The sequence below is a fragment of the Schistocerca cancellata genome, chromosome 4 (genome assembly GCF_023864275.1).
Source record: "Schistocerca cancellata isolate TAMUIC-IGC-003103 chromosome 4, iqSchCanc2.1, whole genome shotgun sequence".
NCBI lineage: Eukaryota > Metazoa > Arthropoda > Insecta > Orthoptera > Acrididae > Schistocerca > Schistocerca cancellata.
This window is the reverse complement of record NC_064629.1, coordinates 237,842,186-237,860,077: the sequence shown is the minus strand read 5'-3', so window position 1 is coordinate 237,860,077 and position 17,892 is coordinate 237,842,186. Positions and strand designations below refer to the sequence as shown.

Below are 17,892 nucleotides of genomic sequence, written 5' to 3'. Positions count from 1 at the left end.
AAAAATATTAACAGATTCTGTGGGATGCTTTCCCAAACCCCCAGACTGTGCTAATCTTGTGTCCTTACATTTCCATCTGTCCCATTTCTTAACAATGAATAACCCATTACAACTTTCTGAATGGTAGAAATTATCTTAAGACTTTTGCTGACAGAACACCTGGAGATGAATACCACCTCCAAAAATGGCCACAAAAGGAACAGATGGCATAGTGAACACCAGACACCATGCAGGCATCAATATGGGACCTGGTCAGCTTGTTAGAGAAATTGTTTTGAATATGTAAAATTACTTCAACTTTGCAGTAATATTTTGCTTTATATCCACCTAATATACTGGGACATCAATAAAAGTCTAGTACATCTGGGACAGCAGTGTAAGATCATTTTTCAATGATACAACACAACTGAAAAGAATTCTACAAAAGACACTGTGATCTTATACAAACAGAATTGGAACCTTATATGAAACTCCAGAAAATTAACAAGAAAAGAATTACTAAATGAAAAATTTAACAGGAATCTCACTGTTCTTCTTTCACTTGAACTTTTGTCCCGCAGTTTGCGCAGGGTCGGAACTGTTACAATCGGATTTGGCATGGTTAATTCAAAGGGGTGGCCGGATGCCCTTCCTGCTGCCAACCCGTACTCCTCAGGATGGAATCAGTGTACCCCAGCTGTCTGTGTCTAGTGTAAATCGTGAAGGAGTGCGAATGTGTTTCAGATGTCTGTGAGGCGTGTAACTGAGGTGGGACGTGAGGACCAGCACAGTATTCACCTAGGGGGATGTGGAAAACCACCTAAAAACCACATCAAGGCTGGCCAGAACACCGGCCCTCGTCGTTAATCTGCCGCGCGGAATTGATCCGGGGCCGGCACGCCTACCCGAGTCCAGGAAGCAGCGCACTTATACTCTCGGCTAACCTAGCGGGTAACATTAATCTCACTCATCTTTCAAAAATTTCTGACACACTCTTAGAACAGATATGGAAAAACTTGTTACATGGGTCAATCCAACTGAAGTGATCCAACAAAAATGAAGTTGGCTGCTTGGCCATTTTTAAATATTTTGGTTTTTTATGTGTGATTACCGTGTAATTGAGAAGTTCAAAACAGTATTCAAAATTTTTTTTACTTTGCACACTTACTGAATGGTGGCCATTTTTATTTGTAAGTGCACAATGGTTTTTCAATTTGGAGACAGTTGCATTTATCTGAATATCTGCACTGGGTTAGGGCATAGCATTGCAACTGACATGACTGTTTTTAGGAAAGTCTCCTCTACAGCATTGTTTATTACCCACAATACCCTACATTCAAAAGTAACCAGTCAAAATTACCTCCAAAGTTTGGTACTGAAAATTTGGAAAATCCACTTTTTAGAGCCAAAAACAACAACCAAGGAATGGTTTGTCAGAGTATATTTTTTTCTCTAGTTAGATATCATACACTGCTAGCCTTATGACAAGCAAGAACACTGGCAAATGTTTCCTTAGGTTTTTTTTTTTTGGTAAAGTTTGGGGCTAGTTATCTCTGGTGGGACTGAATATAACATTTGATTTTTGTACATTTTGTACACCTATATGATATCAAAGTACTGTAAAAACTTCAACATTGATATCTGACTGTGAACAAAGATACGAATTTTTGAAAATGAGGAAATAATTCACATTACACTACAATTGGTGTTATTACTGTTGCCGAACTCGTATGTGATACTGACTAGTAATCAATTATTATTAAAGTTAAGGTCCTAAATTATATGCAAAAGTTCGAAAAATTACTGAGCTAAACATTTTTATTATTGTGACAAATTTGAAATAAATATTTTCAATTAATATATTTTCGAGATATAGTGCTTCTAAATTCTAGTGGTGATTATTTCTTCGGACAGCTTTTGTGACATAGAATAAGACCTCCCAGTTGCTGTGGTTAGTTCAAGCACTGAAAACTTCCTTAATATATTTTTCATTGGTATCCAAACTTAGTCAACAGTAGATTTCTTGAATGACATTCTTGGATCAGGAGGGTGACAAAAATGCACAAAAACATCACAATTTTCCATATTTATTCTTTCAACCTGTGCAAGCCACCACTGTCCATCATACACACACGCTACGATTTCATTCAGTGTTTAAGATAGATAAAATTTTACTAACACAATGATCCTCGTAAAATTCGGTTTCTGATGTTACATAGCATCAAACTAAGTTTTTCCTGCAATGCCAAGGAATTTGTGGAATTACTTTGTTTCTTTTATTGATACACTGTTTTCAAATTGGGTTTAAAGGGTTGTTTTGATATGAAGCGCTACCTCTTCCTTCTTGATGAGTAAATAAGTGATGCCTTTAATATTAACCTTGCAAAAGGCATACATGTCCTCTACTGTAAGAATTTGGTCTGTTGTCTTTCTCAGCAGGCTGGCTTTACTCACTTCACATTTTGTTGTACCTGCTACTCCATCGCTTGCATTTTTACAATGGCAAGAGGCAAAAAAAGTGCCATTCAGCCTCCAATCTGCAGTCTACTTTGTGGTTGCAAAGCTTTGAAAAATTCTTTTTGTACTTGTATTGACCACCACTTCCATCTGTAAAGTATACGAGCTTCTCAACCTAGAGCAACTTTATTTTTATTTTATGCAATTTTTTACATACTTTTGAAATACATGGACAAACAAAGTTTTGTGCTTCAACTCTTCACTTAGAATGCAACTGAAGAACTGCGAACTTTGTCTTTCTCATTTTCGAAGTACAGAACAAATGGATGCACTGTGCGCCTAGTCATTGACCCACTGTTACCCTTGTATTTCATTTTGAACCACAAATGTAAAGTTTTCTGCAAAATCAGCTACAGCTATGGATTTAGTTTCATAAAGTTTTGCTTTTTTGTCCTTAAAAAAATTTACTTTGGATAGTGGTGATTTCTGAGATTTTATAAGTTATCAATTAAAGATTCAAAGTTCTCTTCCTGACATTTAACCACTGTTATTGTATCAGCCCTGTTGGTTGTGACCCACTGTTTGAAGGTAACACTGTTGGTCATTTCCTCCTCAGATTCATTAAACAAATCAAGGGAAGTTCCTTTACCATGGCATTTATCAGGCAAACTTGTCGTGCAGTCATAACTGTTAGTGTCACAGACCATTAAATCTAGTAACCCTTTGTAGTTAACATCGTGAGTCTTGCACTCGCAGTCATCAGTTTCACATTCAGATAATATACACAGACCCATACTCAGTGTTTTTTTTGAGGTGCCGGCCAAAATACGCAACTTAGGATGACAGTCACAAAATTTTGACCTTCAAATTTTGCATTCATGATGAGCATTTTTGAAAGCTACATAACATTCATTTAAATATGACAGTACTGGTCATTTCTGCTTTGTTACTTTGGCTCCATTTATAGCAGTCTTTTGTTACCTTTGCTATCTGGTCACATTCTACTGTTTTTATCACCTTCAAAAAACTGCTGGATCTTTACAATTGTTTCTTCACTTACACCTACTCCTTCCTTCTCTCCTAAAACTGGTAGAATGCCTTGCCCTTCCACTAATTTTCGGCTTAGCCAAACCAAATCATCAGAAACGATGAACTCGTGAACTATTTTTTTCTGTTGGCCACAAGTCAGTGAGCAAAATTAAAATTTTAACTTTTTCCTCTTTAGGTGTCACTGAACACTTACATTTTAATTTCTCAATTAGGCTCAAATATTCAGTGTCAGACGATTCTGGAGGTAGGTTTCCTTCTTTTTTTAGAAATACTGTTGGTATCTGCATTATTAAAGCATGATTCTAAGTCTTTTCTAATTTTGTCTGAAATTCATTGTACCTTGCTTTCAACAGCTGCTTTTGTTTTTCCACTACTCAATTTTCTTATTTTTCAAAGCAGGAGACCTCTAAATTAGAGCAAGCAAAATCAAATTTGCTAATGGCTTTCTAATTAGGAATATAAATGTCACTAACAAGGTTACATGATTCTGGTCCTGTATTCATGATAAATATTCTTGGGTAACAATTTGGGCACAGGGAATTTCCAGGAATCACATTAAGTTTCACTCGGGAACCTGTTTTACTAGCACTAAACAAGGACAAATGATCAAGTTTTATTTCCCTCAAACCTTTAATAACTGGCTTTTTATGAACTTTGGATAGATCAGAGCATTTTTTCCAAAAATGTGACTGTAATTGAGAATATATTTTTTTCTCATGATCACAAACTGATGATACAGATGAACCAACTCATAATTTAAACAAAGTTTGCCTATCTTCACCAAAGTCATTAACATTTCTTAATTTTTTTGAAACTGAATCATAAACTGTTATGTGACACACGACTTACTATATGTCCAACAGAGCACTATTCATTCATTTTATTGAATTCGAATTAGTCTTTCAAATTTATGTATTATTATATTTTAATGTTATTTTAGTTAATTACAAACTACACTCATGACAAAAGCACATAAAATATTACACACTCTTAATAAATAATGTACATCCACTCTAACAGTCATTTCTGAACAGACTGACTACAACAATGCCACACCCAGCAAATGTAGTGGAGGTACACAGTTTATGTACAGACTTGTCACTGACTACTGGGCTCCTTTATAGAATTGTAACTCTCTCCACTGAGCTCCTGTACACACTTGCCTTGAGGGCTAAACTCATGCACAAAACTGTAGCCTTCTCAACTGTAAAAAAATTTCTCATGTTTATTATTTCTCTTTTGTCATTCTGAACTTGTAATAACGTGCTACTCAGTTGAGAATAAATTAGATGTAAATGGGCAATTTTTTTTAACATAGACTCAAAGCAAGAGCTCCCATTGTTTAATATTTTATTACTAAAATAAATAATACTAACTAAATGTAGGAGGACAGTGCTAACAAAACACAGGTTACAACTAAATTTTACTACAATGAAACAACAAACCATGTAAATAAGCAACAAACATAAGATCAATTGTAGTGTAATGGGAATTATTTCATCATTTTCAAAAATTGATATCTTTGCTCAAAGTCAAATATCAATGTTGAAATTTTTACAGCACTTTGCTATCATGTAGGTGTACAATATGTACAAAAATAAAATTTTTATAATCACTTCCTTCAGAGGTAATTATCCCTAAACTTTACAAAAAATAAAGATTTTTTTTAAATTTCAAAAATTAATAAAAATATTCAGGAAATATTTGTTAGTGTTCTTGCTCTATATAAGGCTACTAATTTATTATATTTAACTAGAGGAAAAAAGGTACTCTGATAAATCACTCCTTGGTTGTTATTTTAACATCTGAAATGTGGATTTTCTAAATTTTCAGTACCAAACTTAGGAGGTAATTTCGTCTGGTTATTTCTGAATTTAGGTTCAAATGGATCTGAGCACTATGCGACTTAACTTCTGAGGTCATCAATCTCTGAATTTAGGGTAATTTGGGTAATAAACAATGTTGCAATGTTATGACGTAACCCATTGCAGAGATATTCAAATTAATGCTAATGTCTCCAAATTGAAGAACCATCGTGCACTTACAAATAGAAATGGCCGCCATTCAGTAATGGTGCAAGTTAATTTTTTTTAAACTGTTTTGAACATTTCAATTACAGGTAATTACATGTAAAAAAATCGCTATATTTAAAAATGGTCAAGCAACTCTTACTGGATCACTTCATAGGGGTTGACCCACGTGGAATATTTCATTACTATGGCCATGAAAGAAGTACAGATACCTGCCAATTTTTAAGTGGCATGCTTATCACTACCTCTCTGAAACAGTGATACATTGTCACATCTGCTTACAATAAATTCAACTTTCAAAATAAACCAGATCACACAAAGAAACATTCTATTCCTGAAAATGTAAAATAATAGACTATGGCCATTGGTGAGGACACAGCCTTAAAAACACACTTGGAACTAACTCATGTTTACTCTACATATCTGTGCAGATGCTTTAAAATATCTTTTTTTCTGCTATATATGTGGAGTCAATCCAAACAACACTACTGACTGAAGTGCTACCTGTGATGCCAAAATGTCAGCGGATATGTACTTTTGTCCTCACTACAATAAACAAGCCTCACATTAAGTACAGATCAATATTCATTTCTAGGAGTAACAGCTAAACACTAAGAATATTCAGTATCTCTATCAGCAACAAATTACAGTTTCCACGTGATAAGACAGGATACACTTCTTAGCACAAGCTTACTTGTTTGCTGCTGGAAACAGACTTTTCAGTGGTTTCTTATAACTGCCTATAAAATTCCTTGAACCGTATATCACACCAGACTACCTTGTGGCCAAGTTAACTCCACACATCTTAAAAGGCATTTTCTCCGCAATTAATATACAAAGTGACATTTTCCACTGACACTTGAGCATTACATGTAATGACCCCAGAGTATTCTTTGTCTGGACTGACTCCATACTGAGAATGCTAAGCGAAGCCAAGTCTTACCTGAGCCTTTATATTTCTTTTTGCTGTGACCAGTGGATGATGAATCTGGTGCCTTACGCTTTACACTACTGTCTTTGACACTAGTTACTGTAGTATCTGGTACCTTCCTTTCTTGATGTGAAGAACTATCCCTTGCACCTGCCACCTCTTCCACATCACTTGCACCTTCAACTGTTGTAAGAGGCCTAACTTTCCCTACAGTACCCTTATTTCCCATTTCTGACAGTTCTTCCACATCACTACTTTCTTGTTCACTTTCACTATCATCTCCTTCCATTGTTTTGTCAGTAATTCCTTGCGAGTGGTGTACACGACTTGACTGATTTTGATGACTTTGTTGCTGAATCATTTGCATGTGGGATGGTAGCGCACTGTTCAAATGTCCATGATTCATATTTGGGTTACCACTTGGTATATTAGTTAACTGACTGTGATTCAGCTGCATGTGGCTCATCTGGGATGAATTTACAGTCAGCTGGTTGATTTGTTTGCTCATCTGGTTCTGCCCATATGGGGCTTGATTTTGGTTTGCCTGATCCTGACAACCCATATGTCCCGGATGAGTCTGCTCTTGCTGGCTGCTAAGCTGCTGACTAGAGCTAACCTGATGCTGACTAAGGGGCTGGTGGCTTTGCATTTGTTGCATCTGATTAGACACTTGTTGTGGCAGATTCATCTGCATGTGATTTTGTTCATGCTGGGCCAGCTGATGATTCTGTGTAAGCTGTGCATTCAGAGATTGGTTATGGCTTTGGTTTTGCTTGATGCTATCTTGCAAATGACCCATACTCGACTGATGCTGTTGGCTCACTGGGTTCGGCATCATGTGACTGTGTTGATTGTGGCTGATTTGTTGTTGGTTCACATGTTGCTCACTCTGTGTCATTTGACTCTGCCCCTGTGATAACTGCTGTTGCATTAGAGTTTGCTGGTTTTGGTTTAACTGCTGAAAACTGTGGGTTTGCAGGTGCTGATTCAGTTGTGAATGCTGAGTGTGCTGCTGATGGAAGCGGTTTTGTTGCTGGATATGTTGCTGAGGCATATGGAACTGAGGTTGACGCTGCAGGAGTTGTTGATCTCGTAGCATTCCTTCAGGTGGGGGCTTTAAAAAGATTTGGAGGTCTTCGCTGACATTGATGCCCTCTGCCAAAGCCTCCTCACTGCCATTGGCTTCCCTCTTCGCGAGGCTGACGGATGGTACCGGGATGTGCCCATCCTTTGCACATCCTCGTGGTACCACCCTTTCAATCGTAACATCGCCGATGCGTGTGACAAATGGGTCCATTGCACATGTATGACAGCTCTCAGGCGAACCTGAGGTTCTGCCTTACTTATCGCGTTCCACACCACACATGACCTGAAACAGAAACAAATTATAATCAAAAATATGAAACAACACAGTACATTAAAATGCCTAAGATAAGGCTAAGATGTCTACATAGTAATTTCCATATCTGTTTTGCTCATTTAACAAGTAATAGTCCCACTCTCAAGAATAGTGGAATGTATTAACATAAATCTCAAAACATTAATTTTTAAATGCACTTTAGATTTCAAAGCCTATGAAGAGTGGCACCTTTATTTACATCTACATCTACATCTACATCCATACTCCGCAAGCCACCTGACGGTGTGTGGCGGAGGGTACCCTGAGTACCTCTATCGGTTCTCCCTTCTATTCCAGTCTTGTATTGTCTGTATGCTTCTGTGTGGGCTCTAATCTCTCTGATTTTATCCTCATGGTCTCTTCGCGAGATATACGTAGGAGGGACTCTTCGGTGAAGGTATGTTCTCGAAACTTTAACAAAAGCCCGTACCGAGCTACTGAGCGTCTCTCCTGTAGAGTCTTCCACTGGAGTTTATCTATCATCTCCGTAACGCTTTCGCGACTACTAAATGATCCTGTAACGAAGCGTGCTGCTCTCTGTTGGATCTTCTCTATCTCTTCTATCAACCCTATCTGGTACAGATCCCACACAGCTGAGCAGTATTCAAGCAGTGGGCGAACGAGTGTACTGTAACCTACTTCCTTTGTTTTCGGATTGCATTTCCTTAGGATTCTTCCAATGAATCTCAGTCTGGCATCTGCTTTACCGACGATCAACTTTATACGATCATTCCATTTTAAATCACTCCTAATGCATACTCCCAGATAATTTATGGAATTAACTGCTTCCAGTTGCTGACCTGCTATTTTGTAGCTAAATGATAAAGGATCTATCTTTCTATGTATTCGCAGCACATTACATGTACAGAAATGTAAACTGCCCACTTCAGGAAATACAGAGAATAGTTTCATATGACTAGACAATCAATGAGTCACAGCTGGACTCAGTCAACTCATACAAACATCTGGTTGTAACAGTTTGTAAGGACATAAAATCGAATGATCACATATGCTCAGTGCTAGGTGAAGCAGGTGACAGACTTCACTGACAGGATATTGGGAAAACATTGTCAGTCTACAAAGGTGCAAATCGCTTGTGCATGGAATATTGCCCAAATTTATGGGCCCCATGCCAAATAGGGCTAATATGGGATATTGAGCATATACAGAGGCGTGCAGCACAAATGGCAACAGGTTTGTTTGACTCGATGAGTGGAGTCTCAGAAATACTGCAAAATATGAATTGGAAGACTCATCAAGATTGACGTCAATTATCCCACGAAAGCCTACTTATGAAGGTTCAAGGACTGGTATTATCATTTAACGCCTATACCAGTTATAAGGCAGAGAGAGAGAGAGAGAGAGAGAGAGAGAGAGAGAGAGAGAGAGAGAGAGAGTATAGAAACAAAAAAGTTTTGTGTAGAGAAACATATAGAAGCATGTGCCTGTGAGCTTAAATTAAATAAAGGCACATTTATAATTGTAACTGTATATAGGTCCCCATCAGGAAATTTTCATCTATTTCTGAAAAATTTGGACTCCTTGTTGTGCTATCTGTCAGACAGGGGGAAGCAAATTATTATTTGTGGGGACTTCAATGTAGATTCTCTGAAAGAGGGTAATAGGAAAAATGACCTTGAAGTATTACTCGGTTCTTTCAATTTGACACCCGTTATTGATTTTCCTACTCGGGTGGTAAAGGATAGCAGCTCACTGATAGATAACTTCTTTGTAGACCAAGATAAGTTTAACCAGATAAATGCTCAGCCTGTTGAGAATGGTCTTTCTGATCATGGTGCACAGCTAGTTACAATATATGACATAGCTCCATTCAGCAATACTAAACAGTCCTCCAAAGCAGTACGTTCAGTCAACGATTTAACAATTGCAAATTTCAGGGAAAGCCTACAGCAGTTAGACTGGGATGAGGTGTACCGTGAACCTGATGCCAATTTAAAATATAATTTATTTCATGACATTTTTGTAAATGCATTTGAAAACTGCTTCCCCAAGAAAATAGTTAAATATACTCGTAAGAAACCTTGTAACAAACCGTGGCTTACTAAGGGTATAAAAATATCTTGTAACCGGAAAAGGGAAATGTATCTGACAGCAAGAAAGAGTAGTGACCCAGAAACTATCAAAAATTATAAAAACTACTGTGTTATATTAAGAAAAGTTATTAAAAAATCCAGGATGTGTATCATGTCTGAAATCAGCAACTCTGATAATAAAATTAAAACAATTTGGGATATTATTAAAAGAGAAACAGGTCAACCAAGAGCAGAGGAAGACAGTATTACCATCAAATTGAATGAAAGCTTTACGAACAAAAAGTCAGAAGTTGAAAATATATTTAATAATCATTTTCTAAATGTTGTGGATATAGTAGGATCCAGGTGTTTATTAGAAGATGCTAGGCTGTTAATGGAAGAGGCCATACCTATGCAATTTGATACAATTGAAATCTCACCCACTTCTCCCTCTGAAATTAAGAAAATAATAAACTTGCTTAAAAGCAAAAACTCACATGGAATTGATGGTATTTCCAGCAAAATACTAAAAGCTTGTTCTCAACAGATAAGTAAGATTCTCAGCCACCTGTGTAATAGCTCTCTGGAACAGGGCATTTTCCCTGATAGGCTGAAATATGCTATTGTTATACCTTTGCATAAAAAGGGGGATAGATCTGATGTCAACAATTACCGCCCAATCTCCCTTCTAACAGCTTTATCCAAAATTTTTGAGAAAGTAATGTATTCAAGAGTAGCTTCACATATCTGTAAAAATGAAGTACTAACAAAATGTCAGTTTGGTTTCCAGAAAGGTTTTTCAACAGAAAATGCCATATATGCTTTCACCAGTCAAATTTTGAATGATCTGAATAACCGAAAACCACCCATTGGGATTTTTTGTGATCTCTCAAAGGCTTTTGACTGTGTAAATCATGAAATTCTGCTAGACAAGCTCAAGTATTGTGGCATGAGTGGGACAGTGCACAAATGGTTTAATTCGTACCTAACTGGAAGAGTGCACAAAGTTGAAATAAATAGTTCTCGTAACATGCAAAGATCAGCACATTCCTCAAACTGGGGAACTATCAAGAATGGGGTTCCACAAGGGTCAGTCTTGGGTCCTTTGTTGTTCTTATTATATATTTATGACTTGCCATTCTATATTCATGAAGAGGCAAAGTTAGTTCTCTTTGCTGATGATACAAGTATAGTAATCACACCTGAGAAACAAGAATTATCTGATGAAATTGTCAATACTGTCTTTCAGAAAATTACTAAGTGGTTCCTTGTAAACGGACTCTCACTGAATTTTGATAAGACACAGTACATACAGTTCCGTACAGTGAATGGTATGACGCCATTAATAAATATAGACCTTAATCAGAAGCATATAGCTAAGGTAGAATATTCCAAATTTTTAGGTATGTCCATTGATGAGAGATTAAATTGGAAGAAACACATTGATGATCTGCTGAAACGTTTGAGTTCATGTACTTATGCAATAAGGGTCATTGCAAATTTTGGTGATAAACATCTTAGTAAATTAGCTTACTACGCCTATTTTCACTCATTGCTTTCATATGGCATCATATTTTGGGGTAATTCATCACTGAGGAATAAAGTATTTATTGCACAAAAGCGTGTAATCAGAATAATAGCTGGAGTCCACCCAAGATCATCCTGCAGACATTTATTTAAGGATCTAGGGATATTCACAGTAGCTTCTCAGTATATATACTCTCTTATGAAATTTGTTATCAACAACCAAACCCAATTCAAAAGTAATAGCAGTGTGCATAACTACAATACTAGGAGAAAGGACGATCTTCACTATTCAAGATTAAATCTAACTTTGGCACAGAAAGGGGTGAATTATACTGGCACTAAAGTCTTTGGTCACTTACCAAATAGTATCAAAAGTCTGACAGATAACCAACAAGTATTTAAGAAGAAATTAAAAGAATTTCTGAATGACAACTCCTTCTACTCCATAGAGGAATTTTTAGATATAAATTAAGAAAAAAAATTATTAAAAAAATAAAAAAAAAAAATAAATAAAAATAAAAAAACACACAAAAAAATAAAGTTGTTATATTAACTTAAGTATGTTGTTAAATTAACCTAATTATGTCATGTATTGGAAAATTCGACTCGTTCCACATCATTACGAAATATCGTATTCATGATCCATGGAACTAGTATTAATCTAATCTAATCTAATCTAAAGAGAGAGAGAGAGAGAGAGAGAGAGAGAGAGAGAGAGAGAGAGAGAGAGAGAGAGCACTGAGCGCATGCCATCATTACGAGACGAAACAAATATTTTAAGCTGTTTCGTCTAATCAAAGTTTCGATCCCTCCCATCTTTTATTCTTGATTTTCTAACTTCGTTCTGAGTGAAATGGCATACAAACACATCTTTATTGAAACCAACTACTGTGATCATACTTACGTTACATTTTCTTCAGTTTCTAGACTGTAATGAAATGAAATAATAAAATCATAGTTATGATGGATTTACAACACTGCATATATAACACAGAAAAACTAGTGAGTCAACCGCTCATCGCATAATTATGGAAAAACATTTTTATAGCTGAATGTTCTTCTTTCAAAATGGAGGTGTAGTGACATGTACTCGACTACGCAAAACTAATTCTATATTTCTTGAGAAGATTAATAATATGTAAGAATTTATAAGTTAAAATCATAACAATCCACAGAGCAATTACTTTAACTTAAACAGCGTCGGTCCCGTACCCGGAGCCAAAAGTATGATGGAAAATATGAACTTTATTTCTCGTTTCGAACATCCACTCGTTATCGTTATTTCCGCGTACAACGGATTTACCAAGACTGTCCCGGAAGTACCATACCTGATCTATGGCGGTTGTTTAAACAATTGACTATGATAAGTACCAACCTTATAAAGCTTAAGTTTGACGATGTTACTGTTTTTTCCCTTTTGTGTTGGGCAGCCATTAAAAGTGAACGCTCTCAGCGGATTTGTAAACATGGATAAAACTGACCATATGTGTGTGATACATTTGAAAGGTCATAGCCCAACAAATGTTAATGCTGAGCTAGATTCTATTCTGGGAGAGTCTGCTCCCTCGCTTACAACAGTAAAATATTGTGTGGCAGAGTTTAAGCGACGCCATACGAGATGCCAAGAAGAACAGCGCAAAAAAAATGTGTTTGTTTAAGGCAGAATCCTTTTTCCAAAACATATTTATTTGAATGCAAGCAGGGGCAAAAAGTGAGCTTTAACCTCAAGCGAATATGAGCTACAGTGCTAAGTACCCCCCTGCTACGCACTTCACACTCGTTTGAACAATATTTATACGGATGTAAAACTGTGTGTACTATCTTGCAATCCCACAATGGAAACAACGCTCAAACTCGACGCACCGCGTTCCACATACGACGCGTCTCAGGGTCCATAACCTGAAAATATCTTTCAGCACACCATTACCAATATCACCGCGTTTTCGATAACGTGTACTACAAAACTGCGGGTACTTAATGATCACCCCAAAAAAATACAAAATACACATTTTTATTAATTGTTGTTGACTTTTATTCACAAGATATTTTTTAAAAAGATATCGATGCGTAAGTAATGCCCTGAATCTGGAAATATTCAATATGTCATTCATTGTCGAAAGTGACATTTACTACTAAGGCTGGAATTTTTGGATTAAGTTTAACTTAATTATTTATAACAATTATGAAATCTGCTAGAAAAATTAATTACAAACAATAAATATGATTAAAAATTTTAAGGTATTAAGTAACTGGCTAGAATACAATATTTTCAAAGACGTTCAACTGTGCCCTAACACTGAAAAGATTATCTAAATCTGCCAAAACTCCGTGTCAGTGGACGCGTTCTTACGCTTCACGGGAAAATATTGTGCATAAGGTCTAGCAAACATGACTAGGGACTGATGTCATACACGTGTATACATGTGCACGACGTTCAATCCGAGTAGATGCACTCCAGGCTAGAACAGAACTGCTCATACAGTGCACTGACAAAGGGACCTTATAGACTGACCCTGTTCAATATTTTTCATCTGTCTACGTTTTCAGCTTCTGTGCCCGGACATCGATTTGCTAAAGTAGTACAACGTACTTTTCAGAAACAGCCAACAAAACAGACTTCGAAGGCATCCAAGCGCTGTTAAGAATTTAAAAAGTGCAGAATTTTAACGGAGCTGTACGTAGCTGCGTGCACTGCATTCCAGTCTTTTTTTATTGTGATGTTGATGGTTAGATTCTCGTTAGACGCAACTTTTCTTACGTTTATTTCAGTTCTACAACGCATACAGCTCGTGGTCTAGTGGTTTGAGTCGTCATCTCTAGCTCGCGTTTTTAGTGTTTTTAATATTATGTTTGTATTTATTCGTAGTCTCCAGAAATAAAGCAATTATTTTGTCTTTGATGTTTCGCTTATTTGTACCAAACTTTAATTTATTAAGAGTAATAGAACTGTCGCGCAATTAAAAATAAAGAAAAATTACAAAATCTGTTCAATATTTGTTAATTTACGTTTCTAATCAATAATAAATGAAGAATTGAAACGAAATCCACAAAAAGTAAAAGTTGCATGTTGCTTGATTCTAACCAGCTATCTCGCGATCACAAGCCTGGATGACCCGCACGCAGCTACGAATAGCTTGATATTTTTTTCCACTTAAAAGCTCTCGGAAATGTTGGAATACTATTTCTTCGAGTGTTTTTTTTTTTCCCCCAAACTCCATCGCACTGCTTTGGTAAACTGATGTGCGGGTACTGCCATTTCAATCCTTTAGGTATGGCGAGCATCTAAGGGGTCAGTCAGTCAGTAACACACCCTTGCGACACAATCAACACTGACGAAACCATACCTGTCATTTTATAATTTCTGTAAAAGAGAAACGTCTGTTACAAAAACTGAACGAATTATAATCATTTTCACCTTAACGGACGACGGACGGCGGCCGGTAATTCTGACTGGTGACACAGTTTTTGCGTTCCATGTCTGTAAAGGCGTAACAATGGATTTCTATCATCCGCTTAGCTTACTTTATTTCATTCTTGTGATATCGTTCCCTCTGTATCTCCTTAATTTTTCTTTATTTAGTGGAAGAATGGACACACTTTAGTTGCTGTTCTCTGCCAATAAGCTGTTGTTCTCTGCAGAAGATAAGCACTCTTTCTCATTATTACTGTGCGGCAGTGTTTCCTTTCAGATGAAGAATTATTGAATTACGTGAACAGTTTGCCACAAGAAGATATACTAAAGGAGAAGATATTTTTGAATCTCATGAGTTGGACGATAAAGATGACAAAGAGTGTGAAGATGACAAAGAGTATGAAGATGACAAAGAGTATGAAGATGACAAAGAGTATGAAGATGACAAAGAGTATGAAGATGACAAAGAGTATGAAGATGACACGTAATATCAGCCCCACGAAACAGAACAAGGCGAATCATCAGAGTCGGTAGATGAAAATTCAGAACTTGTACAACAACACACGAATAACCCAGTGCTTACACATTCGATTCCAGTGGCACCACAAATTCCTACTCGCAGCCGAGAAAAAAAAAACAACGGAAAAAATCTCTCCGTCTCAGCAGCTGGACGTTGGAAGTGCAGACACTGCAGCCAACGGAACAGTGTGGACTCGAATTGCGCCAGGACACGCATCTGAAAGATTATGGCGTCACAACGTGATGGTAGAAACTGCTGAGCCTATGTGCAACGCGAAGAAACTTATAGTCGCAGGTAGTTATTTGAGTGCATGACGAGTGCTGATAGACAGTAATATTCTACAGAACGTAGAAAAACCTTACAGAAATTAGGATGACATATGGATAATTGATATTGCCCAATTAGAAGCTGCCGTAGCTATAATCTATACATGTGGAGTGCATGAAGGAAAGAATCTCCCCGCGAAACTTCTGTGGTTCATAGAAGTCATGCAATTTTTAAGATTGGATGACAACCGCACTCGTGCCGAGACTCCAAGACCGATGGCCTCTAAGCAGCTGTGCCAGTCTGGAATTCATTTGTAGCTAACTGTATCCCGAACTATAAACGAAGTGCATTTACAACAGTAGATGAGCAGCTCTAACCATGCAAAGCTCGGTGCCGGTATGTACAATACAAGAGTAATAAACCACACAAATTCGGTTTGAAGCTCTGGTTTGCAGCAGATGCCAGTAGTAAATATATGGTGAATGTATTTCCTTACTTGGGTACACAAAGTGAGAGACGCACTAACATACCTGTTGCAGAGCATGTGGTTACACGTCTCATGAAACCTTACACTTCGAAAGGAAGAAAAATGTGGCGATTTCTTCGCAGCCAAACATCCTACAGAGTAGCTGAAGCAGGAGAACACAATCGTGGTGGGTACACTGAAGAAAACCCGAAGAGAAGTTCCTCCATCAGCGAAGTCTACTGCCGGATCTTTGTATGATACCCTTATACAAATCTGGTGACACGACAATTACTTCCTGTCTGGGGAAGACCAAGAAAAATGTTCCTCTATTGAAAATGGTTCAAATGGCTCTGAGCACTATGGGACTTAACATCTATGGTCATCAGTCCCCTAGAACTTAGAACTACTTATACCTAACTAACCTAAGGACATCACACAACGCCCAGCCGTCACGAGGCAGAGAAAATCCCTGACCCCGCCGGGAATTGAACCCGGGAACCCGGGCGTGGGAAGCGAGAACGCTACCGCACGACCACGAGATGCGGGCGTTCCTCTATTGAGCACAATGCACCAGTCAGATGCGGTGGACAAACAAACACAGGAGAAACTCGCTGAAACTGTGAGCTTCTACAATTAAATTAAATTTGGAGTTAATATTCTGGACCAGATGTCTCATTTGTACACTGCCATGTTTGCCTGCCGCAGATGGTCTATGTACAGCAACGTCCCAGACCTTGATGGAATCACGGTCTGGATCCTTTGTAGAGACACAACAGGAGAAAAGTTAGCCGGCGAACGTTTCTTTTCAAATTAGCAGAAACTGTCTGTACAGTCAAGGAAAGAACCTATTCATTCATTCATTCATTGCGACCACTGAAATATGTAAGGTAATCGGTATGGAAGACCTGCCAGATAGGAGGACGCAAAAGTTCGGACAAAACTGAAAATCTCTGGGTGCAGTGCAAGTAATTCGTATGTGGACCATGTGCTGGAAGCGCTCAGTATGTATGTGCAAAGTGTTTCCGCGAAGATGGTGGCTTTGACTGAATACATGTCACAGATAGAAAATGTTATTTTCTCGTTATTGCTACAACAGTGTTTGTCCATTTTTCTTTATTTTTCGTACTAAATATGTGTTTATGACTTGTTGGCAAAGTGGGTCCATGGCTTCGTGGGGCCTACACCACACTACAACCCTTCATCAGCTCTTACCAACTGAAATTGGGATCCATATGCCCAGGCCACGGTTTTCCAATCATCTAGGGTCCAACTGATATGGCCACAATCCCAGGAGAGGTGCTGCAGGCGATGTTGTACTGTTAACAATTGGCACTCCCGTTGGTCGTGTGCTGCCAGAGCCCATAAACACCAAATTTCGCCGCTTTATCTTAACGTATACTCGCCATACGTTCCACATTGATTTTTGCGGCTATTTCACGCTGTGTGGTTCGTACGTTACCACTGACTACTCTGCGCAAACGCCGCTGTCATCTGTCGTTAAGTGCAAGCCTCGGCTAACGCTTTGTTCGTGGTGAGAGGTAATGCCTGAAATGTGCTATTCTCCGAACACTTCTGACACCTAACGGTTTCCGAAATTGAATGTCCCACACGTCTAGTTCCAACTACCATACCGCGTTAAAAGTCTGTTAATTCCCGTCGTGCGGCCGCAACCACTTCGGAAATCTATTCACATGAATCACATAAGTACAAAAGACAGCTCCGCCAATACACTGCCCTTTTTGCCCTGTGTACGCGATACTACCGCCATCTGCATATGTGCACATCGCTATCCCATGACTTATGACCCATTACACTTAATAC

The 17,892-nt window shown here is 37.8% G+C and overlaps 1 protein-coding gene across 1 annotated transcript in view; it reads right to left on the bottom strand.

The window, feature by feature from the left end:
- The window catches only part of LOC126184039 (uncharacterized), a 497,397-nt gene that overhangs the window by 177,147 nt on the left and 302,358 nt on the right, over window positions 1-17,892 (bottom strand). Inside the window, exon 3 of the mRNA XM_049926396.1 lies at window positions 6,460-7,816. Coding sequence (XP_049782353.1) covers window positions 6,460-7,744 — 1,285 coding nt within the window. The 5' untranslated portion in view covers window positions 7,745-7,816. The remainder of the gene's footprint in view (window positions 1-6,459; window positions 7,817-17,892) is intronic.